The sequence below is a fragment of the Schistosoma haematobium genome, chromosome 1 (assembly GCF_000699445.3).
Source record: "Schistosoma haematobium chromosome 1, whole genome shotgun sequence".
Lineage (NCBI taxonomy): Eukaryota > Metazoa > Platyhelminthes > Trematoda > Strigeidida > Schistosomatidae > Schistosoma > Schistosoma haematobium.
In genome coordinates this window covers 40,498,158-40,524,597 of record NC_067196.1, presented here as the reverse complement: position 1 = coordinate 40,524,597, position 26,440 = coordinate 40,498,158, and the positions used below count along the sequence as shown (strand labels likewise).

General features: G+C 33.4%; 1 protein-coding gene across 4 annotated transcripts in view; it reads right to left on the bottom strand.

Moving 5' to 3' along the window:
- The window catches only part of AK8_1 (Adenylate kinase 8), a 33,148-nt gene extending 15,072 nt beyond the window's left edge, over positions 1–18,076 (bottom strand). Inside the window, exons 1-14 of one of the 4 annotated variants that reach the window (XM_051218203.1) lie at positions 17,815–18,076; positions 17,703–17,787; positions 17,543–17,670; positions 14,859–15,009; positions 14,746–14,817; positions 14,282–14,704; positions 13,093–13,804; positions 10,404–10,507; positions 9,485–9,578; positions 8,776–8,802; positions 6,966–7,033; positions 2,241–2,395; positions 1,205–1,314; positions 150–275 (exon numbers count right to left, since the gene is read on the bottom strand). In XM_051218203.1, the coding sequence (XP_051074048.1) occupies positions 150–275; positions 1,205–1,314; positions 2,241–2,395; positions 6,966–7,033; positions 8,776–8,802; positions 9,485–9,578; positions 10,404–10,507; positions 13,093–13,203 (795 nt within the window). In that variant the 5' untranslated portion in view covers positions 13,204–13,804; positions 14,282–14,704; positions 14,746–14,817; ... (2 more) ...; positions 17,703–17,787; positions 17,815–18,076. Of the gene's footprint in view, positions 1–149; positions 276–1,204; positions 1,315–2,240; positions 2,396–6,965; positions 7,034–8,688; positions 8,803–9,484; positions 9,579–10,403; positions 10,508–13,092; positions 14,231–14,281; positions 14,705–14,745; positions 14,818–14,858 lie in introns of those variants that run through there. The other 3 variants (XM_051218205.1, XM_051218206.1, XM_051218204.1) reach the window with 3 other exon arrangements.
- Positions 18,077–26,440: the final 8,364 nt, after the last annotated feature.

The following is a 26,440-nucleotide window of genomic DNA, read 5'->3' as shown; positions in this document are numbered from 1 at the left end:
ATTGGAACAATAATCCAGGTTGAAGAGTTGTGGTTAGATATGTAGATAAATACACTGACAATGTAACTAATTTGATTTAAGCCAAAATGTATCCATATTTTATTATTCCACATTATTTAAATCTATTATACAGGAACGGCTAAACATACTTTATATTGTATGGTGTCAGGTAATTCAGAAAATCGGTCACGATAATTTTCAACATCGCTTATTTTACCACCTAAAGTAAGTAGTTGATTTTCAGACTCTGAATCATCTGACTTTTCTTGCATTTTCTGCAGATAGAAAAGAAAAAGGTTGTACAGTCATTAAAAATGAACAAATAGGAAAACATTAACATATTTGGACATTAAGAGGTCGTAGTTATTTCATTTTTCAGAAATATTTTAATGCCATTTTAGATTAGGCTGTATCTAATTTGTTAGTTTGTCAATTTAGATGTTTGGTGTGATACGGAATGTCTTATATCTAAGTAATTCATTTGTCGGTGAAAATACTCGGCTTTGCAGTCGAATAAAACAAAATATTTTGAAAGAAATATTAACATTCATTGTGTAACAGTGTCTTCGTTTATGCTGATAACTCAGTGTATTTTGTGATAATGTGATACAGACATTATATATTTCAAACTTCTACAGAATCCTAAGAATATTTTCTATTGATTGCTAGGCATGTTGACTTAAAATTAATTAGTTAATAATGGAAAATATAGCTTGAGCAGTACAAATGATTGTTCTTCAAACAATCAATTAACAAAAACATTTACAAATAACTTGATAATCTTGTGGATACCACAATATCCGTTCATAACTCTTTTTAGTACTAAGATTTATCCGCAATTTGTTTGGCCATTTTCCCCGAAATGTGTGGGTGTCTGGAATTATTTAATTTAAAATAAACTATGGTTAGAGATAGAGAACAGTGTAACATTGAAACATTTTACTCTACTGTAATGTCAGTTTTAATTAGACGGCAATATATTCTTATTGAAGACACTAAATACGGTTATAACAATATCTGCCATTACTAAATCCCTGGATCAAACCTATTATAATATCTATTACTTCATCATAGATCTATGGTACTGTTATACATATGTAAAACCAATATTGTCAACTAGTCTTACAAATGAAGGTCATTTGCTTGTACCAATAAAGATAATCAAATTTGTGTTTACAAATGTTAAATACATACATTAACTTACTGAAAAATAATCCCTTGTTTTCCGAGCTTCTGCAACATTCCTCCGCCAGGCTTTAAAATATAACATTGTCACTGTGAAGTCTTTAATTTGTGTTATTAATGATTGTGCCACTTAACAATGTAGAAAAAAAATTATGATATTTTACTGTAATTATGAAATATCATGCATTTTTTTTGTTAATTCAAATGGGATTTTGCCAGATAAATGAGAGCAGTAAAGTTTCGCAAAAATTCGAAGTTAATTTATCACTAGAATCTTATTATTAATCTTTTTAATTTTTTAGTTAATTATCTTAATTTAATCAATATCTTTCCCTGACATCACTAAGCTCTGTTTAAATATTATTATTATTACTATTATTATTGTTATTATTAATCTTTATCAGTTTCTGTAGTCCAAATCAATGATCAAAAGAGAAAGTCAAGCTCTAGCCAAATACCATCTTATAATTTAAAATATGAATTTACCTTTCTTATCAAAAACAAAATAAATCTCATTTATAAATATAGAAGTAAGTAGCATGCTATACACTTGGTTGAAGTTAGACATTAACACCGTTGAATGCCGGCTCAGTGGTCTAGTGGTTAAGTGCTCGCGCGCGAAGCCAGTAGGTCCCGGGTTCGAGCCCCGCGTGGTGCGGGATCGTGGATGCGCACTGCTGAGGTGTCCCATACCAGGACGAAACGGCCGTCCAGTGCTTCCAGGTTTTCAATGGTGGTCTAGCTTCAACTGACTCATGATTTCAACCTGTGAAACTTGTTAATAAAGTTGAAGGTTAAATGAAATTATTAGATCAATAATCAGTATAAATATGACCATTGTTGATTTACAGAGATAATAATGTACTCCGTAATAATAATAAATTTCCAATCAGACATTGTGTAGTATATGAGAAGATATGAATTCAAGCCGATAACATTAGGAATACAATCAGTAATAAATAAACAGTTAAAATGGAAAAATGAAATAATCTTGATTTTGGAAAATAATGAATTAAGATAGAAATGATGAAATAATACATAATTTAATTACTTACTTTTTTGTTTACTTTTCACAAACTGTGTATATTCTTGCCATCCTCGAAATATAATCTTTTGCAATCTAAATTTCATACTTATTTTTGCAATAAAGTTTATTTTGTACATATGATTCACTCGTGCTTTTTTAATTATAAAATGTAATTTCCAGGCGCTTAAAAACAAATCGAAGAATTGTAAAATAGAACAAAAAATCTTGAATTTATTATGTGTGAATCTGGAATAATAAAGGTTGAAATGAACATAAGATAAAGCAATTGTCTTAGTGCCCCTTGGCTTTCAATGTATCTCTGAATCATAGTATCTCTTATTACACCACTAAATAATCAGTTTTTGTCTGCTCATGAAAATCGCCATTTTAACCTTGTCAAGTACTTTATGACGTTTTTATGTGCTCTGTCATGCTTGATCATGCCAAAAGTACTCATGTACGTTTTACTAAGTACTCGTCTTATATGTGTCTGTCAACTAAACTCTTATTGGTTTTTTATAATTTACGTATTATTTACTTCATATAAAGATTGTTTCATCTAGTGATCATTGACGTGATTATTTCTGTCCCTCTAATTCCCACTTACTTTTCTTGATCTGTTTGCTGAGTGGGATGTATGGAAGATATGCTTCACAAACACTATTGTTTCGACTTTTGATATCCAGTTGTTCTAAACCTGTTAAGCTGATAGAGTACATATGAACTTAAACAGAATTTATGTTTCATTCGTACCACCATCATTCGATCAAACTAAAGACAGACTCGCGTTCAGCAAACCCAACTCAGTCTATGATGTAAATCATAAGGTGAATGAACGCCACAGATCTCATAAATGATGATCCAATGTATGATTTTCTTTTGTAATAAATTTTGGTTGTTCATGTTTAGAAGTATGCTCAAACTATAAGATTCTTTCAATTACTAAATAATGAATAAACATTAAATTCATCACTTATTTACTTATAAATGGTTAGATTGACTGCATGAGGATTCTGAAACTGGTTAAATTAATATACGATCATGTCAGTATTTTATTGATTATTACAGTCAGAGAATCGAAAATCATTTTTAGAATTAAAAAAATCACAAGGTTACAAAGTATTAATAGCATAAATTTTCATTTGTTACATAAAATATATGACATAAGGTGACAAGCTGTATCCAAAATGTTCTGGAGATAGAAGTCAATCCACAGAAAGTTTTACATGAGATTCCCAAACCGTATTTTTTGAAAATGAAAATTCCCATGTGCACTGAAATACTACGGTTAGCATTTTGTTGGATAGATTATCATTGCATCATGTATAGAGAAATTCATATTCGAAAATAATAGAGTATAATTCCAACCATTTTATCAGGAAATCATACATTATTCAAAATAGGTCATAAACAATGCTGGATACTCTCTGAATTTTGTGGTACATAAGGCTCATAAGTTAAGGTTATTGATCGAATGACACCGATGTGAAAAATTCGGATTTTATCAGTAAGGTAGGACTAACAGATAATCCTTTACTAACTAAATAATAAGTTTTCTTTTTACGAATATATGTATGTGTGTAGTCTATTGGAAAGTGATTGCATTTTCATATCATCTTTTGAAAAGAATTTTAGTGGTTTTACATAATAATAGCATGAATATCGTGTAACATGAATAAACTTTGAAAAAGGGAGTTTTTTGAAATAATTTTTTGTTATAGACTAGGAACAATCATTAAAATCTATGAAGAACTAGATTTTGTCTGATTTAGGTCAGAATGTTTAGACCATAGATAAAAAAGGATGTAGAGCCCTCAGTTCTTGTGATGAGCAAAGTCATTTTAAACAAATGAGCTGAAACTTAATGGTTTACTTTTCTTAATTTAATCAATTCACAGACTGCGTAATAATCTTTGGGTGTTATTAATACTATACGTTTAACTTCCGATATTATTGTACCGCATCAGTCATAGCTTCTAAATAAAATATTCAATAGCCCCCTAACTACAATCATTGTTTGCATAAGATTGACTTCAGGTAATTAGATTCCAGCCTTTTATTACAACTGATTACAGAAAGATACTAAGAATAATGTAAATCGATTACGGAGAGTCGTAGATATGTGAACTGTTATATAACTCACTATAAAAAACTTGTTGAATGATAATCATCAAGTTGTACATGTATATTCTTCTTACATCACTGAAAACATTTATTTTGGACAAAAAATCTCTTACAGTAAGTTAACGGTTATATATATATATAGTGTGACATTCTAACTTATTAACATAAATTGTGATAAAAAAAATTAACTAAGTGGTTTCATGTATATCATTGTGAGGGACGTTTTATGGAACTGAGAAAATATGTGATTATTCTGTAAGTTCTATTCAGGAAGATTTGAGACAAGTACTGAAAGACTGGAAAGCATATATCATCAAGATACCGATGAAAAGAGAGCTCGGCACGTGTGTAAACTATGGAGGAATCACACTACTGTCAATACCATGAAAAACGTTTCAACGAAGTAGTGTTAAATGAATGAAGAATCGAGCAAACTCTCAGCGTCGAGACCAACTGTCCGCATTCCGTAAGAGTCGGTCGTGCACAGACCAAACCGCGACACTACGGATCACCGTTGAGTAACTGAATGGAACTGGTCACTATACATCAACTTCCTTCACTATGAGAAAGTGTTTGATAACATAAATAGGAGAACTTTATGGAAACCTCTTCAACAGTATGGTGTGTGGCTGAGAAAATCGTCAACATCATAGGGAATTTATACGACGGACTACAGTGCGATTCGTGCATGGAGAACAGTTGACAGATGCATTTCAAGTGGAGATCCGTGTCAGATAAGACTGCTTACTTTCTCTTTTCTTCTTTCTTCTGATGGTTGACTGGATTATGAAGACCTCCACATTTGAGGGACAGTACAAAATACAATGGATAACTTGGATGCAGCTAGACGATTCGGACTATACAGACGACCTAGCTATTCCATCCCATACACAACAACAAATACAGTGTAGCAGTAGTCTTTGCGTCAGTAGGCTTGAATATACACAAAGGAAAAAGCAAGATTCTCAAATAACTCACGGAGAACACCAACCTGATCACACGATGGAGAAGCTCTGGCAGATGTGGAAACTTTCACGTGCCTGGAAAGCATCATCAATGAGCAAGGAGGATGTGATGCAGATGTGAAGGCACGGATTGGCAAAGCAAGAGTAGCATTCTTACCAATGAAGAACATATGAAACTTAAAACATTTGTCAACAAATATCAAAGTCAGAATCGCCAATGAGGACGTCAAGACAGTTCTACTGTACGGAGCTGGAATTTGGACAACTACTGCAACCATCATCAAAATGTACGGGTATTTGTCAACGATTGTGTACACAAGATACACCATATCCGTTGACCAGATACCATCGACTACAGCTTAGTGTGGGAGAAAATAAATCAGCATCCAATTGAAGAGGAAATTAGGGAAAGACGCTGGAAATGTATAGGATATGTATTGTGGAAACCATCAAACTGCATCACGAGGCATGCACCAACTTAGAATACTGAAGTAAAACAGAAAAGAGGAATGTCAAAGAACACATTGTGTCGAGAGATGGAAACAGACATGAAAAGGATGAATAGCAAAAGGAAAGGATTGCCCATAAGACAGTTCGATAGGAAATCATGTTTCGCCGCCCATGCTTTCCCACGAGAGGTAACAGGAGAAGTAAATATGTAGTTATCTGTGTAACTATCACATACTTTATAGTAAAACCTTAAACGCAGTTGAATGATAATTAAGAATTGTGAGTGATAGAATCCGTCAGATTAATAAACCGATAGAAAAAAAAAACAAAATTTAAATAATTTTGTAAAAAGTTTATAGAAGTATCAGAGTGTGTTATATTTAAGATTATGCTAACTAAAAAGATTTAACAAGTTCGTTTGGATACATAAATATGGTATTGAATAATAACTAATCAAGCCCTGTTGACAGATTTTCTTGAATTTTATTACAACTTATGTTGATTAAAACTATGTAGTTACTTTTCATTACAATTCACTATGTTAATATTCTAATTTGGTCAATCAGTCAAATACTTCACAATTTGATGAATGTATTCCAATAAATCATAATGATTATTAAGTATGGCAAAAATCATATTTTTTGTAAACATTATATATATATATATATATATATATATATATATATATGAAGATTTTATTTGAAATAATCTCAGCGATTGAAATTTAAATAATTCCAAAGTTTCGTCCAGCTAACTTGGCTGGACTTCTTCAAGGTAATAAACAAAATCAAATATAATTTTCACATATACTGACTTCTCTATACTTGGCACCCAATTTCTGTCAAACTATTCGTTCTAATCTTCACGAATATTCGTATAAATTATATTGTTATATTTATTGTGAATGATCAAGATAAGGTTTTTGAAGTGAATTTGTTGACTTACTATCAGTTTATTGTCCAGTACCTAAAAATATGCATATTATTTATTCTCTGTATTCACGAGACATCTAAATTACTGGTTTATTTAACTTGAATAAAGTGATTTAAATCATACGGATCATATAATAGAAGTATATGATGAAAAAGTATTATAAATTGGGTTATTTCTTTTCAGAGATTTAAAGTATTGAAACTTTTAAACTGTATGATTCACATCATGTTGAAAAGAAATACTTATGAAAATGATGACATGATTTAAGCATAAAAACTAACCTGAAACACTTTTTTAATATTGATTGTTTATGAGCAGCATAGGCTTTTGCTAACATTTCAGGTGTAGGCTTACGTTAAATAGAAAAATTCAAAGTATATTATGCATAGTTATATGTATGTATACCACATTATTTTTAGACAAACCATAAAGTATACTCAAGTATACCACCAATCACCATGAAAATATTTATAAGTGTAAATTAGTAGTGAGTTTTCAAAAAATAAAATTAATGTTTAATATATTTTCGAGAACAAAGACGGTGTTTGTATTTATATGATCACAGTCTGGTGATCTAAATTGTACCACACAAGATGAATATACATTTGTGGTATCTTTCACAAGTTCCCATTCCTAGAAGTGTGAAACTTGACCAGATTGCAAGTAAACTTGAAACAACCTTTACCTGATAGAATTGACAGTAAAATTGCGCTTATATGAAGGAAATCCTGTGATATAATGCTCACTGTATGATCCTAATAACCATGTTTCATTCGCTTATTGAGATGTTAGCAAGTAGGCAGTGATGAATCACTTCAACTACTCAACGTTCTCTGAATTACAATAACTGTTCAGATTGTATTATTTTATCGTGGAAATCATTACCAAACTGTAAAATCCTCAATGAAAAGTACTTCCCAGTAGAATGATAAACTTTTTCGTTTAATATGAAGCGTTATTTTAAAAAAATCTTTATCTGTTATTCTAATCAAATGATAAATAAGCATCAAGGGAGAAAAGATAGTTAAAAATAGAAACTGGCAGGTGAAAATGTTATTCTTCTTGACAGAAATCATTTTTATTCAACTTTGTAAGTTGACTTATTCAATTTGACAATTAAATTTTTTTATGAAAGTTCTTGTCATGATGATAAGCAAATACTTTATCAAAAGTTGAACCCTATTCAAAAATATATTATTGTTTGTTTTCTTATGTAAAATTGAAATTTATTCCATTAAATTTCATAATCGATCTAGGCTAGACCATCAATGAAAATCTGAAAGCGTTGGGCGGGCGCTTCGTTCTAATTTAGTCAAATCTAAGTCGGTTCAGGATTTCAATGAAGTTCAACTATCTCCAAAAGTTCATACATACAGAATCTATTCATTGGAAATATAGATAAATACGATGTCGATAAATCACTGTGTAGCTGAGAATTGTTGATTATTTTTTACATGAAATGTGATTGGCAAATTTCAAATTTTATATTTGACAAACTACACTATCAAGCACTTTTACTTCTCATATCCCATTTACTTGGCGGATATCATATAACGTAGGGATGTTTAGCGTAGTTTGTACCCAAAGAAGATTTTAATTCAAACATCTAAAAATGATGTTGTACTAAAGTAGATAATTAGAGCGGAATATACTTACATCCAATCTAGCTGGACGTGTTTTCTTAGAATATTAATGGTAAAAGTTATACAACATAAGAGTAGGCACATATTTTCTAAGTAGAAATCATAATATAAAGAGCAGAAATTGCCATCTTATTCATCAAAACATATAAGAATAAAATGTATGATATATTTTCATTAAAAAAAGCTTTAACTTCATCAAGAAACGGGTTACTCATGTACTAGGACGAACTCTTATGGATCTGGGCTAAACAGCTTTAAAAATTTCGTTTCACTATCACTTGAGTCTTAATGATGTCAACCTTTAGAGTTATTTAAAATGTCTAAATAACTTATTTGAATTTAGCAAGCGTATATGTTCCACGTTTCATAAGATAAACTGTAAGACTAACGAATCAAGTGTATATAAAATTCTTTCGAAAAACAATATTTTGACAAATACAAAACTTACTTGATATTGTAATTCTTCTGGTAACAGCTTATTAAACAAACATAATAAAAAGAGTAAGTATGCAGTAAATGAGATAAAAAGTTTAACAAAATGGATTTCCAAACTATTGCAATTCTTTTAATATAATGAATTTTCAAAAATATAGTTATCGACATTCAGTACTATTAATTGAGTTTGTTATTATCTCTGGTCTTTTGTACCAATACTACGAACAGACGTACCATAATTTACTCGCCTTCATAAAGTAAACATTAAAATAGCAACAATATAGTGGTAACCTGTGCGTTGATAATCACTACTCAATATAATACAACAATATAAACCCTAGTATATACTAACTTTAAGAGAATGATGTGAAATGCTAGAGGAAGAGCAACTTAGTTTGCCACTTATATATATATATGCACATGTTCGATTATAAAACAAATTACTTCATTCCTTTTAGTTGTTGATTGTTTACAATTTTGAGTTTTAATAGTCGTGTTTTTATTTGAACTTAGGACTAATATTGACTCTGTTGCCGTGTTAACAGTATGTTCATTCATTTAAAAGGTAGTAGATGTACACGGCTGAAGAGTTTTAAAATGAAACGAAATGGATGTCCATTGTTTCTTCAAATAATATCAGTTGATGATAACGGTCATCGTTAACATAAAGAGGTGTATTTTTAAATATAAAGTTAATAAATTAGAGATTCAGTATAACTTACAAATTCTAGTTTTGATGTACCAAATAGGGAATGCATTAATTCATGATCGACATATGGATGAGAAGGTTTCATATCCGGATCAATAAATGTATCCCTTAATATTAAAGTTTAAAATGGTAGAAATATAATATGACATGGTTGAAAATGTACGCAACAATGTTACATGTTTATAAATAAGTCTATTCAAATCCTCACTTTATTATATATTTTCTCACCTGTAACTAATTTTGACCCATAATCTCTAATAACTATTTTCATTAGTACAATAATTTGATGTAAGTAATCTCTGAGTATACCTATTACATCCCAATTATTAAAGATGACGAAGGTTCAAAATGCAATCAAGTGATTTACTAGCATTACTTATTACTATGAATCTACGCTATTTATTACTCATTCAAGTGCTAATGATAAATAGTTTTGTGATATCCAAATTACTAGAAAATTGTATTTTCGACAAAAATATATTTATTATTAACATTCTGCCCAACGCTCAATTTATTTGGAACTATCAAGTTCAGCCATGGTATTAATACCTACCAACTCATTCAAATGTTGTCAATATTATCAACTTAACACTAAATAATTAAAAGAGCAAGTATCTGATTTAAACTGAGAAAATCTACAAAGCATTTAAGAGTAATAATAGTCACCAATTTTTTGTTACATGGTTCAATCCCATTATAATTTAAATATTGGAAAAAACGAACATATTCACCCACAAAACCGACATTATTAAAGATAAAACTGTCGAAAACTTTATTTGTTAGCCAGATAAAGCTTTGACAGCCGTAGAATTCTACTTGATATGCCAGTTTTTCACGTAAATCCAAGAATTCATACAAATAAATCAAAACACAAACATAGCCAAATTCAAATTTTTTTTAAGAAAAATTTATTAAAGTGAAATACAACTTACCAGTTTAAACTCATAAAACCAATATCGTAAAGAAGTTGAAGTTTTTCTGCAATCCATTTACGAGGATTTTCTGGTAACATGACGCTTAAACCACTTAAAAGTGCCTTCAATAATAATCAATAATAACTATGAATAAACCACCAGAACATAGTAAGACAGTATTGTTGATTATGTATGCCTTTATAAAGAGTCATAAAGAATTTTGTTATTCATCTGATAAGTAAATAAATTATATAACACTGTCCACTACAATAATTTCATTATATCTTTTATAGTATTATTCAGTTGTACAAATATTAATGAAGACAACAAATGATAGTGAATACAAATGTTTTATCTGTAATTGAACAATCAGAATACTGATATTTCCTGTGTTTGGTCACGTAATCAAATTCTCATTAGCTTTAATATTAAGTTATTCATAACTTCAGTAATTTTAATGCACTAAAAATGTTCATAGCTTTTATTGTTTACGATAGTAATCAGATAAGCATTTACTAAACACTCAACATAAAAACAACAGATGATGAAATGACTGACAACATTAAAAAGAAAGATGTATTTATAAATGGTTTATTATTAAATTACTAACTAAAATAAAATAAGGATATATATATATATATATATATATAGAGAGAGAGAGAGAGAGAGAGAGATACATTGATAGTGAAAACTCTACCTTGTTTTTTAATCATTTCGCATGAGTTTTAGAAGTAACTAGATTAACCCATAGTGCCATAGAATAAGAAGAAGAGAATTCAGCGAAGAAAATTTTCTTTTCGACGAAATCATTTAATTAAGCTGTACATTTGTACATATAGTTATATGGAAAACATATATCTATAGAAGGATAGAATAGCTTGCATGATAAATTGATTTGAGGTGCTTATTTTTATCACTTAATGTTCAGCTCCAAGATTTCTCTTTTTTTTACTGAAATATTTGCTATATAATATTGTAAACAAACTTTTGAACAATTATTTGCATATTTTTTTAACTATTATTATAAACCTAGATCAACTTACACATAAACTACTTAATTTTATCTGAGTTTTTTTCAAATTATCAGTAATTTCGTTTTTAAATTGTAGACAGATGATAAAGCTCTATAAGATATTGGAATATATATCTTTCTGAGATTTGTTTTATTCTGTATAATTTGAGAATTTATATTGGCGGCCACTTGTTGAAGTGTAAATATTATTGCAAACTCTACAAAATTCTGAAAGTCTACGTCACGATGTAACTTGAATTACATGGCGACTGAAACCTATGAAGTACTGTAAAGTTTTGGCGTTCTATTTTGGGACTTGTCAATAATGAGGACCCTTAGTATGGTCTGGGGTAGGTAGAGGTATTTCAGATCTTGTGATGAACAAGCTACGTTTGAGTAACTGACTTGGAACCCAATAGTTCTCATTTATGAAATTACTATTAAGAATTCATCGCTAAAATAGTCAATTTCAAAGCATCCTAAAGACTTTCTGGAGAATAGGGGAACTCTTAAAGATACAAGACCACTTATTATAACAGGAATTAGAACTTTAATCTCCAGGAATATGAGAGTAATATAAAAATTCGTTTATCAGAAAATGTACTGAAATGTTCACAAGAAGATTAAGGAAGCTGATTTGGTCTTTATATTAAATTAGCTTCCATAAATATTAGAAACAACTTAAGCTAAGTTTGGTTAACATAGATATGTACTAACAGGTTTAACCAATGTTCATCATCCTGCACTGGTTTCATAACGTTTAGGCCAAAAGGAGCAAAGCATTTAACCAACAAACACGACCTATCTATTTTATTCGATGCACCTAACAATCAACTGGTTTTTAGCCGAAAATTATTACCAACAAAATAATTCTTTGTCTATGTAACATTTACTATTTCGTCTATATGACTTTACTCTCGCTTTTCAACTCTATGTAAACTGAAGAAAAGCTAATATATCTTTGGTGCAAATAGATCACTTATTGATTTATCACAATACAAGAAAAATTCTTAAGCTATACAAAAATATAATCTATTAAGACTTGAAGAGGTTTTCGGGAATTTCTTTAAAAATTTTTTTTGGTTAGAAATGCCTTGGTTGTTTAGGTTAAGACTTCTGAACTAAGTTTTTCAATTTAAAACTTTTGTATCTTAATTCAATTTGTTTTAACTAAATTATGTTTATCTATATTTTAAAGTAAATGTTAGAAAGTTGCACGTTTACAAGAATAAGGTCATTTTTGAATATATTACTTAGATTGTACAAGAAAAAAACGAAGCGTGTTTATTCCTTAGTCTCAACTGATCATATGAATGATAACTTTAAGTAAATTACTTGAAAGTTGTGATTTGTTTCGCATACACCATTAATCAGTTTAGAAATTACAGGAGTGAAAGGAGTTCGTGTAGTATAACTAGCCTTCAGGCATATTGAATTTCAAGGCTGATTACATGAACCTTTAATGCGTTACATATTTGAATCAAATATTGAGGCAAGTTGACATAGTTCAGCCCTATCTGATTTTATAAGGAATATTTGCAAACTTTGGTCGTAATTTTGTTCATTGGATTAAACAGAATTTACACCTATTAAGTACGTTTTGGTAACATTTTCATCAATGATAACTATTTTAAAGTATTCGACCATTTCTTTATACATCAAAAAATATCATTAATGCTAATAAAAAGTTCTTACCTCAAAAATCTCATACAAATGATGTTTTCGTGTATATTTCAGTAGATTTGGGTCAGGTTTCCTAATGTAAATTTCTATTTGATCCTGTAATGTTGATTTTAATATAGACATATAAATTGTTTTTAGAAAAATTAAACTTTTTCCAAACTATTTTCTGAGTACATCATATAGAAAAAACAGAATTTTTTATAAGAAATCATGTATTTAACTTCTCTCTGCACAAATACATATATAATATTAAATTATTTAACAAAATTAAAACGTGGTAATGGATTTACAATAGCAGTCTCAATTTCTTCAAAAACAGTGTGAATATCTCTGTCTGCATGCACTTTAACCACACATGAATCATAGTATACGATAATGTCATCTCTGTTAGCTGTAAATCTTGATAGCTTTGGGCTTATAGCATCTTCTTCATCATTTAGACGCTGCAAAGCACGCTGACTAATGCATACATCTTCCATAGATTCGAATGCTGTATGAAAACATATACCTGTGATTGGATCAATTCTACGTCCAGAAAGTCGTTCAGATGCACAAGATTGATGTATATCCATTAGAATAACTCGGGTCGGGTATACTTTATGCGATGACAGTAGCTCTGCTTGTTGACGTGTACGAGGATATCCGACAAGTATCCAACCATATGTGATGCAATCAATTTTATTCAGTCTGTTTCTCACAACTTCTGAGACTATGGCATCTGGAACTAGGTTTTAAAGGAATGGAAAATAGCAATATTTGGTATAATTACCACCAAAATATACAAACCCTAATTATAAAAGAAATGGTTATATACCACTCGAAAAATTGTTTATGTAACAAGCATAAAAGTAACAGTTATGACATGTTTAAACTCTTAACCATAATATATGCTGACACCATTGTATTTTGCATCAAATACTCTAAACAAAAAGGAATTTGAGTGACTTTTATTAAAAATACGTTAAAATTACCATCATAAATAAGTCTTTGCCAACGTTATTGAGCCCAGAGTAGTTCCAATGTATGGGTAATATATTAAACTGAAGACTTTTCATCATATGTTTAATGAAACCAGCAATTCAACAGTTCAATCATCGGTCGATCTTTAGATTATTTTAATGAATAAGAGTTTGTATAAGAAAGAATACGTCTGATATACAAAAGAATGTACACAATAGAAAGAAAGACTTAACAAATATACCTGGAATATTTTTTTGAACATAAGTTTTCATTATGTTCCCAACTGAAGAACGATTAGCTACTTCACGAAGTATAAGCTGCCCACAGTCCACTGGAATTAGTCCATACTTTTTAGCTAGCAAATGTGCTTGTGTATGTTTTCCAGCTCCAGGATAGCCTAATAAAACGACCTTAGGAGTTTGCAGAGCAACGCTGCGACGAGATTGGTTTACTTTTGCCAAAACGGAATGATATAAGTCATTGATTGGTTGATCTGCATTAAATTCATAAGCAACACTAGAATAAATTCTCTTCAGTAGAACCATTTGTCTGTTGTATTCGCTGTAAAGTTTTTTAATTAGTTCTTCATCATTTTCTGTAAGTTTTACCAAGCGCCTTTCAACTGCTAAATCAGCTGGGGGGTTATGTAATAGATTATATAAATCTGATGTAAATCTAAAATTAAGGATTATTTCTTATTCTCACCTCCATTATCGGGATCCATCCTTTCTCCTGATGCTCTTTCAATTAATGTAAGCAAGGGTGCATCCAGAAATACTACAAAGATCACTTCATAAAAGGTAATTATCACTTCATACTTGCATAATCAGGAAATATTCCTTCATTTATAAGTGCTTTAGCTTCTTTTTCACATCTTGGGAAGTCGACAATAATATAACCTCTTGATTCACAGTCAGATTCGTTAAGTCGTTTCTTCAAAGCAGCAATTAGTTTTTGGACTGAAGCATTCTATTAGGCAAAATCATAACACAGTTATAGCAGTCTAATTTTCCAAAGGTTATGTTACTTCGGATGCAGTAAATCCCGTTTAAAGATGAGTACGAAATAGAATAACCCATAAGTACTTGAAATGGCCATGAAAGAACTTATTTTGCAAAAATCGCTCGACCTAACTAACAAGTAAATAATTCACTTAGCACAAATTATTTAATATAATAACCGCAAAGACATTGGAAAAAAACCCATTTTTTCTTCAACAGTTTTGGAATTCATAGAAGTTATTGATAAACTTACGTTCCACTTACAAAGCAACATGTAGAAAAGTTTTTAATAGCAAACAAATGATGTGAATAAAAGAGCAAACTATTTATGGTTGCACGAACTAATGGTTCCTTGGTACTTGATTGACCGCTGATCCCGAATTCCAAATGTAATACGTTCATTTGTGCTTACCTAGTTCTACTTGCTGTAAATTGCACTATTTCAGAAATTCCTAGTTAGTACAGTAATACGAATACTTCTGATCAACATATTGACGTCACAATCGATACACATTCAGATTCTGAAGTTTACCACGATTATATGAAGAGGTTTTTAATCTGGAGTATTACCAAGAAACATGTTGAGGACGATACGATTGGGGCTCATTTCCTCACACTCTTCGGACAGAGTACCTACAGCTTACTTGAAACTTTGGCTTTCTCAGACAAGCCTGTTGTACTCCCTTGCGCAACTCTCAGAGAACTACTAATACTAAACCATGTTAAGTGTACTGATTTTGAACGCTGTGAAAGAGTAAAATTTCATAAAGTGATTCACCGGGACACCAATAATCCCAACACATTACTTAGTTATCCTAATTCAATGCGTGCTCAAGGTTTTAAAGATAACGATTGTTTGAGCAGCCACAAATCAGGTTACAGAGGTGAGCACGGGTTCAGTAAATGCTTATCCTGTAGTAAATTTTGCTCGCGTAATTCATGTGTGTTTTGATATGCCAAATCCTTCAAGTGTGGTAAAACGGGACGCATACAGTCAGTTTATAGAACTACTTCGTTTTGCCACTAGTGATTAAAAACTCTGTAGTTCGGATTTTATGATGTTTAGTGTTTCTAATGATCATTCATCTTTATTCGCAATCTCGGCAGATAACGGTTATATTCGAAAGCGATTGTATACCTCCCTTGATTCATTTGGTGAAATTATTATTGACACAGGCCGTAAAGTGTCATAGCTCAATTCATGATTAAATAAAGCCTTGTTAGCTTTGCATAACTCCGAAACTGAATTCCAACCAAATAAACTTGTGTTTCACGTGATACTGGTCGGGGAAGCTGGAGAGACCCGTACTCAGAAAATAATTGATTTCAGCACGACGAATACAGGTGTATTAAATGAAAGTCAGAAATTTTGTGAGATGAGGGTTTCTAATGAATCAACATTATCAGATTTTTCTTGTTATTTACCAGATATGGGCTGTCCTAATGATTCACATGATTTTGATTAAATTCTTATAAAAACGGCAAAAACATGTCGAGTGAATCAAATCATGATCCGAAATTTGATGCAATTTTGTTCAGCGCTGATTTTTCTAATGACACATTATTCTTCAAAAAGATTCTTAATAAATTTGAAGAGAATATTTCGGAGGAATCAAATCCTGATGATGTCATATCAAATGTTATTTGTCATCATAATTCATTTGTTTCTGGTGGAAAACTTGGTTAATGTGAAGCATAAGTTTTAAGTGAATTCAAACGTAACTACTGTTTGGATGATCTTGTATCGAGTGTTGTTTTATTCTCAACATGAAGTCACTCCAAAGGAATCCTCAAGTCAGTGTGAGAAATACGTTTTAAATAAAGTCACGTTGTCTGTAACTTGGGTATATAAAGATCCAACGTGGAGGAGGACAGTGTTGGAAAATCTATGGCTTGAATTCCAGATATCAATGATTTAGAAACATACGACCGACATGTTAATCAAATAAACTTGCGGAAACCAAGTGAGTATATTTCGACTACGTTTGTTAATCCTAATACTAATGAGTATATTCTAAATCACCTAGAGTCTACATTTACCCATCTATACAAGAGCATTAAGACTAATGTATGTAGTTGTAACAATCCTAACGAAAGGCACTGTTCACAAGAAATTAATTCTAAGGAAGTGTTCTAAATTCTAAAGCAACTAAGTGAACTGGGGCACGTTATATGTGATTTAGACTGGAAAGTCATTATTTTTCTTCGTAGAAATTTTCCTAGAATTTTAGTTTGAAAAACAACTGTAACTGAGATTTCGCAAGAAACATTCATCAAGCCAAAATTGAATTGTCTCTAGGCCTTGTTGCGAAAAGTGTTTCATAATGCGAACATCCTATGAGATTTATAACATTGATTTAACTGAAGCCAGATATTGTGGCTGTTGATTTCACTTCGATTGTCGAAGTAACCTAATACAGATAAAATTGGGTTTTTATTGTTTCGAATTCATACCAGCAGTTGAAAATAAGTTTTAAAATGATAAAAAAGGATTGGCTAACTTTCCCTTCCGGACATAAACTGTATATGTCGTCCCCATGAATCATTGTGCATTGCAGTTTCACTTGCAACATGGAACCCAGCAATCTCTTGCCTGAAGACTTTGGACCGAAAATGAAAATGGAAAGTACTAAAACTGTGTTTTAACTTCAGTAGAACTACCATCTCCGACATCTTTTTCCAGGTACCTAATTAGATATGATATAGGATCTCCGGGACGATTGATTATTAGAAGTTTAAGTAACCTCTGGAAAGTAAAAAGAGAAAACAATACTTGCATGAGCTCAAATATTGAATGTTTTTCAACATAGTCCATATACTCTGAAGGAATTTGTGTACAGTTGCAAAGTGAACTCATTTTAAATATCCCTCGGAGGTTTTAAAACTATGACAACTAATGAAACCGAAAGAAACCTTCAAAGCACGAAGTGTATTGCGAATGACGACTTCAAACATTCGTGGATAGAAACCTAAATCTTTCAAAATGAAGAGTTAGTGACAAGATTTATTAGTAGGTGTGGTAAAATACAAGAAACGATATATGAAGTTTTAGATGGGTGTGGAGGCAGCGAAATTCTTAAGTGAAAATAAAAAGATGGTAAGATGGTTATCGGATACGTTTATTGAGGAGAAGATCCGTTCAGGAAATTCAGAGACGGATTGTGTTCTTGAACTGGTTTACTATAAGTATTATGAAAACAGATCGCATTTTGATGGATGGTGATCTGCAATGCATCGAAGCTATCAAGTAATAATACCACTGCAAATACACCACAGAAATTTCAGCTTGGATGAAAAATCAAGTCACATATAACAATTTTAATGCAATATAATCCATCCTAACCATACCCTCAATTTGTATATTGCTATTCGGACGAAAAGACAGCAAAATGATTTTTATTATTGAGTGATTTCGTTGATGGAAATAAAAGGTTGAGGAGGTGGATAAATTATTGAAAGAACTAGTTAAGCAAGCCTTCAACGCTGAAGCTGGTAAAATACATGGATCTGAATATATGAAAGCGTTCAGACGTGACAGGAATACTGTTTCCTATAATTTCTTTGCAGTTGTAATTTTAGCTTTGAAAAAACATGAAGATTCAAGAATTCTTTCTCTGAATCAAACGTTGTTTTTCTTTTAGCAGTGGTATAAATATGTTGATGAACTTTTCGCGATTGCAAATTTTGTATTTATCATAGTGTAAGGGTTAATAAGGACCCAAAATAAATGGTTCTTTAGGTCTTTGACTTTGATGGTGACCCTGTAGTGGCATTGGACCGTAACCACACAATCCTCAAAGCTGAACACGAGACTACTGGGAAAGTAGATATTCAATATTTAACGCGGAGAAACACCTAACGATGGAGAAGGCGAGAACAAGAAGTTGAATCCAATGCAGTTGATCGAATGGCTTGGCTCGGCCTTGCAGGTGTGGTTTTTGTTGAACGTTATCTTATATCTTTTATTCATATTAAATATATCGTTCTATCTCTGGCCTAACCTTGCTCTACATCATGTGTTGGTGATTGTTACGACACGATGAGTTGGTGTAGACGATGGTATGACTTCCACGTAAGATCTTGTAGACTAGGCAGTTATATCATGACAAGTCTACAATTTTAGGATTAGTGTTACCGGAGAACTGTAGACGTTTGGCTGATTAAAAGCTTTTCATTGCATATTTGTTTCACTTAATTTTTGAAATTGTTTGTTTATATCATTTTTTCGGGCATTTTGGTTTCTCTTTGTCATAGGTTTGGTATTTGGGAGTTTTTGCTCTGGGAACCTACAAAATTGAAGAACGACATTTGGGTCGACTATTTGTAAATTGCGAATAAACTTTGGTATCCAAATTGGGGTTTGGATCTATTGTTAATTTGGGTTCGTAAATTGCAAATAGATCGATATACCGTGCTTCAATAACGAGAACGAGAAAAAACTTGGACGTAACGATTAGATCTATTATTAGCACAGTATTAATTTCAGAGTTGACCATAATTCTACAACTTTAACAGTCTTACTGAACACACCTGGCTGAAAGCGCTTGGTCACGCACTCACACCGGATCATGAGTGTGTGCAACTTGGACCCATATGTTGTCACTACTAGCCAGCTTACACCAAACACATCCCGATATATCGATGGCTTTTTGAATATACTTTTGAACCACTTCACCAAAGACTTCCGGCTTGACTACGTTGACATACTCCTATTATTATGGTGTCACGTGTAAAGACATTGTCAAACTCCGCATACCTTTGAAACCCTTGGCAGTGGACTCAACGTGATCTGGTACACCAAACAACAAACCACTGGTCTGTTACTTGTTGGAATTTTATATATTCTGGCATTAATTTTGTACTTTTTATATTTTTTCGCTCATTTGTATATCTTCTCTTTATTATGACTGAACAGATTATCAACTTGTTCAGATTAAGGCTCTTTCGCCTCCCAATACTCAGTCAATGCCATTCTGGCCCAATGATATAGGAGACCGGTTCAGTAGACTTCCACGGGCACAGACTCACGTGCACAATTTCCTGCAGCAGTAAAGGCATCACAGCGCTATTTTAACAGGTATGTCACACCTGGTGATGCTTCCCAACCTTACGTCACTTTAAAGGAGGTTATACAAATTTTTCAACGACAGCAAGTAGCAAAAAGGCTCAGCCACAGAAATGTTTCTATGGATGCAAACGTTGACTGACAGCAAACCTTCGACGAGGGCTTGTTAAAACGGCTCTCCTTTTTTAGGCTTTCTTGACATCACAGATTTTTGTCATACTCTAACTCATTGCCTTAATATTATCATAATTGTAGACTCTCCTGAACTCGTGGGAGGAGTTCTTCACGAGAACGATCTGTCTACAGATTATGAAAGGCAGATAACGCACCAAGTGTAACGAGTCTTGTGGAAGTTGCAGAACGCTTCGAGTTTACCTATCTTTAAACTGTCCAATACGGGAAACCTCTCAAGAATTTTCCTCTCCATCAGGTTTCAGGGGTGATCGTACCTAGCGATCACAGCTATCTACTGCAAATCGCTGATGTTACGACAAAAGTTCACTTGCTCGTCGAAACTGTCGCAGAAGATAGTGCTGTCTCCGCAAACTGTAACAAACGTGTGAATGGACCGATCTTCAACCCACAAGTGTCGAATGGGAAACCGATTGCGTATACGAAAAACGATACGTTTATCTTAACGTGTGTAAGCGCAAATACATTCAGTAGATTTTGGTTCATGCAGATGTTTCTATCCCCATCATTTGAACAGCAGCAACAACGCAATCATCTATTCATGGAAACTCAAACAGAGGTTAGTAGATAACAAAACTGAATTGTCTGTTTGTGTAGCTTCACTTTCTTGTTGCAGATTCTCCTCAGTCATTGTCAGGTACATAACATACCCTTACTATCAACAGATAGCCGAAGATCACCCCGAAATGTACAAATCGCGATCAAGACTACCTTACGTAACCAGCAATGCTACGCACCACACTACGACTCTAAAACGACCTGTATTCCCGAAAGCGCGCCGTCTAGCTTCTGTAATGCTATGGATAGCAAAAAGCGGATTCAGTCACACGATAGAATTGGGAATTATCCGTTTATCTAAATACCCTTTTACATTTCCACTGCACATGGCCCTTGAAAAGGACATCAGCGACTAGCGTCTAACTGCTTACTAAATACGAAAACCGCTACAGATTGTGAAATCAACAATGCTTGCACCCATAACATCGCCGTAGACGCAATCCGTCAACAGTGGGTAAACATCATCTGACAACCTTAGACAATCTTCTTGAGACGGATTCAAAACTCTTAGTTGAAGTATGGCGATTTCAGAAAGGAAATCCTAGCCATGTGCTTTGCTATACGGCATTTTCGATACCCAGTGGGAGGCTAAGAATTCACCCTAATAGCCGCCCGTAACCGTTTTACTTTTTTCTCAGCCTGTCTTCGGGCAGGTACTCTTTTCGAGAGTCCCAACAATTAGCCTATATTTAGCAGTTTAAGTCAGAACTACAAAACATTTCTGGGGCAACAATGTGGTGGCAGGCGCTTTTTCTCGTATTATGTCCTTGGACAGTTGCCAAGAAATCGACCTTCTAAAGGTCGTCCACCTTTGGAAAGAAAACACTGATCTTCAGCACCAGTTACCTTCAAAACCCCTGTACCTACGGATCAAACAGGTGGAAACAGGTGCAGAAACTTTACTATGTGACACATCTACGGGTAAGGATCGTCCGGCCGTACCAAAACGTTATCGAAGCGATATTTTCGATAAACTACACAGGATTCCTCTTCCAAGCGTTCGAGCAACGATCAGGCTTATGGCGACACGACTTTCTTGGCCTGACATGAATAATGACGAGAGAGATTGGGTACGCTCACATGTGAGGTGCCACAAACCTCAGGTGATTAGGCACAACAAGTGTCCTCTAGGTTCTTTAAAAACTCCGGAATCTCATTTCGACCATGTTCATCTGAATTAGATGAGACTCTTTCCAGATTCGAATGGATGCTCTAACCCCTTAACGTGTGCATATCGTTTCACACGATGACTAGAAACATCAGCTAACAAGGACACGACTACTGTGGCATCAACTCGCTTCTTCATCGAAGGATGGGTAGCAAATTTTGGCTGCCTCTCTGGCTAGCACTACAGACTGTGGACGCTAGTTCAAATCACCAACAAGCTAACGGGTTAATAGACTGATTACACCGACAATTTAAGGTTTCGCTCTCAGTTATATATGTTTCATAATGAGTTATCGCTCTTCCACTCATTTTACTCGACATTCTCAATGCAGTGGAAGCTGATATTGAAAGCACTGCATTACAACTCGTTTTCGGAACGACGTTCAGACTTCTAGGAGGAGTTGTGGGTTCTTTATCTTCTTCATTGAATATGGATCTACACACTTACACGCGCAGGCTTACAAACGATGTGTTACAGTAATAATAATAATTTATTCTCAAATAAAAGTTTGTTACATGAGGCAAGCCAGTTTGCAGGCATCATAGTTGGCGCGCTTTATGAAGGTTACGTTGAGACGTGCAATTGATGGTTGAAAATTGATCCATGTGGAGGTGGTTCAGAAAGTAGCTGGGAGTATGGGATTATGTGTCATTATAAAATATAGTGCTGAAAACAGTATTCTGATACATAAATGGCCGTCTCCTTTTTTGTCGAAGCTATTTGAGCCCTTTTTTCGTAGATTTTATGCGTTCTTAAGCAAACTTTATTTTTTAGCGTTTTATCAAACTTCGTTCTACTCGACCTCAGTCAACTGGTGCTTTTGTTCAACGTGCCTTACGATATAGTACACATGTTTTTGCACGTCGCGACTCTTTTTGACGGCCTCTCGAAGTGGCATAAGAAGGACCCTTTGAAGTCCTTCACTGCAAATCCAAATACTATGTAACTGATAAAAATGGAACAAACGATAACGTCAGCAATGTTGATTTTCCTCATGTAGATTCGAACCACGCAAACCTCACAGTTACCATACATTCCTCGAAACTCATTCATTACGACTAAACTCGGCTGGCATCCGAAAATCGACCTAAAACGAGGCATTCAGGAATAAGGGTGATGTTTCCGTAACACATTAACGATAACTTCGTGCAGGATACTGGTTGAAATTTCGCCTCATCTCGTTTGCTTGTATTATTGTTTCAAAAAAACAAACATGATTCTTTCTAATGTGGTCATATGTATGTGTATAATTTTTTCGTTCCTAAAAACATCAGAAAAAGCATTGCACGAAAATTGTTTCTACACTAACGCATGTTAGCAGCACTCATATACAGACTGTTTTGTGTCCTTACACACACACAGGTGCATCTTGACATGCATTTATAAGTTTCTTTTCCAGAACGAGTGGAAATGATGGAAAACCGAAAAAGAATATGATGAATAGAAATTTTCATCATAAAAATGTTTCATCGTCATATAGTAGTACGTAGTTCCTTATATCAGATAAAAAGGATGGAGTACTTCTGAACGTAGCAAGCTGTCAGAAGAGTGTTTACCAACGTGAAGCTTGTTGTACATGAACAGCTGTATGACAGCGTCCTAAAACCATCACTACCTTAATAAAAGGGGTGTTACTGTGTATTTGTGGTCTAATTCGGCATTGACACGTTTGCCTTGGTTACTATAATATTTGGCATAATCTCAAAATCGTGGATTTTCAAAGTCTGACCACCCAATCCATGAGATTCTATGTGGAAGCCACATCACAGTTTACAATAACCCAAATTATTGTGACAATCAGTTATATGACGTTATAAGACGACTTCTGAAGAACACGTTTGGGCTGGTAAGAAGGCAATAAATTCAATGCAAACAGCAGGAGGTTACATAGAGCGACCACGCCCGCTTGTTCTCGCTTATAAAATGTTTGGCCTTCCCTAATTATTAAATATTCAATGTAAGTCTTCTCAGCAATTATATGCACGGCTTCAAAGATCGTGTGATTAGAAATCGGTACCCCCACAAGCCGCAGTGTTAATTGATACCCAGTATAAATACTTCTGTAACTTTTCGACTTTGATGCCGACGTCATATGTCTTACTAAAAACACCTAGTTGAAGACGCTTGATCACGCACCCGCACCAGATCTCGAATATGTACGTGGCGCTATGCTTCTCTTGCATTTGTTAACCAGCCGAGATTAAACGGTTCTTAAATGTCGATAGCGCTCCAAATAAATCTTTAAAACACCTCGTTTCCTAATTCTGGTTTGGATGGATTGGCATACTTCTGTTATAAAGGTGTGATATGTAAAGGTGTTGACGAACTCCGAATATCTGTGAAATCCTTAAGACAACGAAATCTAACTTACCAGAATACGTTCATTCATATTACTTTTGGTATTCTCAATAACTACTTTGTTTTAGGTAGGACGACGTTCGCTGGAGTCTTCTGACAAGACATCACCTGAAACCTTACCGTTGTATCACCTTAACGGTATAGACAAGATGATATGAAATTGCTTTCATCATCCGACATCACAGTAAACTGAACATGTGGATGTGGAAGTGGACTGTATGATGCTAAAAAGCCCATAAGAATTCAGGAATTAACATACAAATCTGTAATATGTACTGCCAACTTAATTAAATCCTCGAATAGTATTATGAAAGCAACTATTTCATCGCATCTGTTTTTCGACAACTCTATCACAGGATGGACTCTGTCTTCTGTAAGTCCCAGGCCCTAGCAAAAAAACGAGGTTTCGGTGTATGGTTGACGAGCCCAGCGTCTGAAAAACCCCGGTTGTGTATTGGCCTACGAGAGATGACCGCTAAACTGATTGACAAAAAACTCATGTGAGTGTAGTGATTCCATAAGATAAAAGTCGGTATTGCTGTGTTTGTGCAAGGCTAGCTCGACTTCATGCAATAATAGCGGCATTCCTTTTGGGTATGTGGGCTATCTGGCAAAACCTAAAGACCGAGAGAGACGTTCGAATAGCCACAGAGCAATAAAAAGACAACTTGTTAGTTGCTAGAGTCATTAAAATTGGCTGAATAATGAGTACTAACAGACTGGAAAAAAATAATCCATCAAAATACAAAGGAAAGATTTCAGTTGTACACGTGAGAAGCACAGAAATATCTCACTGCCAACAATGTCAGGCGCAGTTTTGAAAAATATTACTGAAAAAGAAAGTTTCTACAGATGAAAAGATTAAGATTAATAAATCATATTTCGTCGCAACGCGCCACAGGACGATCGAGTGAGGTCCACTGAATCAAAAGTAACCCTCTTTGTCCGAAGATAAATTCGCAGTCATTTGATAGGGAAGAAAAAATGAGAGCAAGGGTGGATAAAACATACAGTGAAGAAACCAATACACTGGACCGAAAGATAAGTTGTGACTTAGAATCCTTAAGTCAAAAGAGATAGTTGCAGGCCAAAGGATATATCTCTATATGAACTCGGAGCGAACACCACGATCATGAATAGCACTTGACAACAACTGAAAAATCTCAAAAGAAAATAAACTGAGGTTCAATGGTTACTTTTTCACAACTCAGAGAATTTTGGAGGCGGAGATTAGTACGTAATATTATTTTATTTATTGTGAAGACGTCTTATGTGTATGAGTAAAGAACTCAGGATATTGTCCAAAAAAATTAAAACACACATTAATATTGTGCCTGGAGGGTAATGCTTCCACTTCCGTACACTGTCACGCAGTATTACATTATTGAAAAGCCTACCTCTATCATATAATGAGATATCGAATTCAGGTGGGTTCAAGGTTTTTATAAAATATCAATTAACTACCTAACAAGACGGAGTGATAACTTACAAAAACACGAAAAGCACAGAAAAACCAAGTAGAGTTTGTTGGAAATTTTTTCATATATCTTAAACAGTATTTCCGACAAACGTTTATTTGCTTCTTGGTGGTTGGAAAAGTGCTTATGTTATATCACAGAGAAACTTAAATTATGGGCAACTTGTTAGAACTATTCATGGACTAATATCATACATATATTCGTAATGTATAAGAGCCAGGAAACTAAACTATAAATAGTTACATTTCTCCCACTATAACCTTTCATTTGACTTTTGATTTACTATCCTCATGATATTCTCAATCTACTAGTTACAGCTTCTCACATTCATAGTCACTTTTCGACCTGATCTTGTACAAATGTTATTATCTGCTTTGTGGTGTGATGTGGTCTGAATTTTCCTGTACATAAACCAAGTATCTTTGAAAATGTATAATTCATGTAGCGGGGACATGTATTTGCGTCCTTAACTAAATCGGCTGGGTTACGCGAGAAGCTGCCATCTCAATGGCCAACACAAACTCTAGGCTGGTCATATTGGTTTGTCTGTCAGTGGTCCGTTCAGTGAGTCGGTGACCCT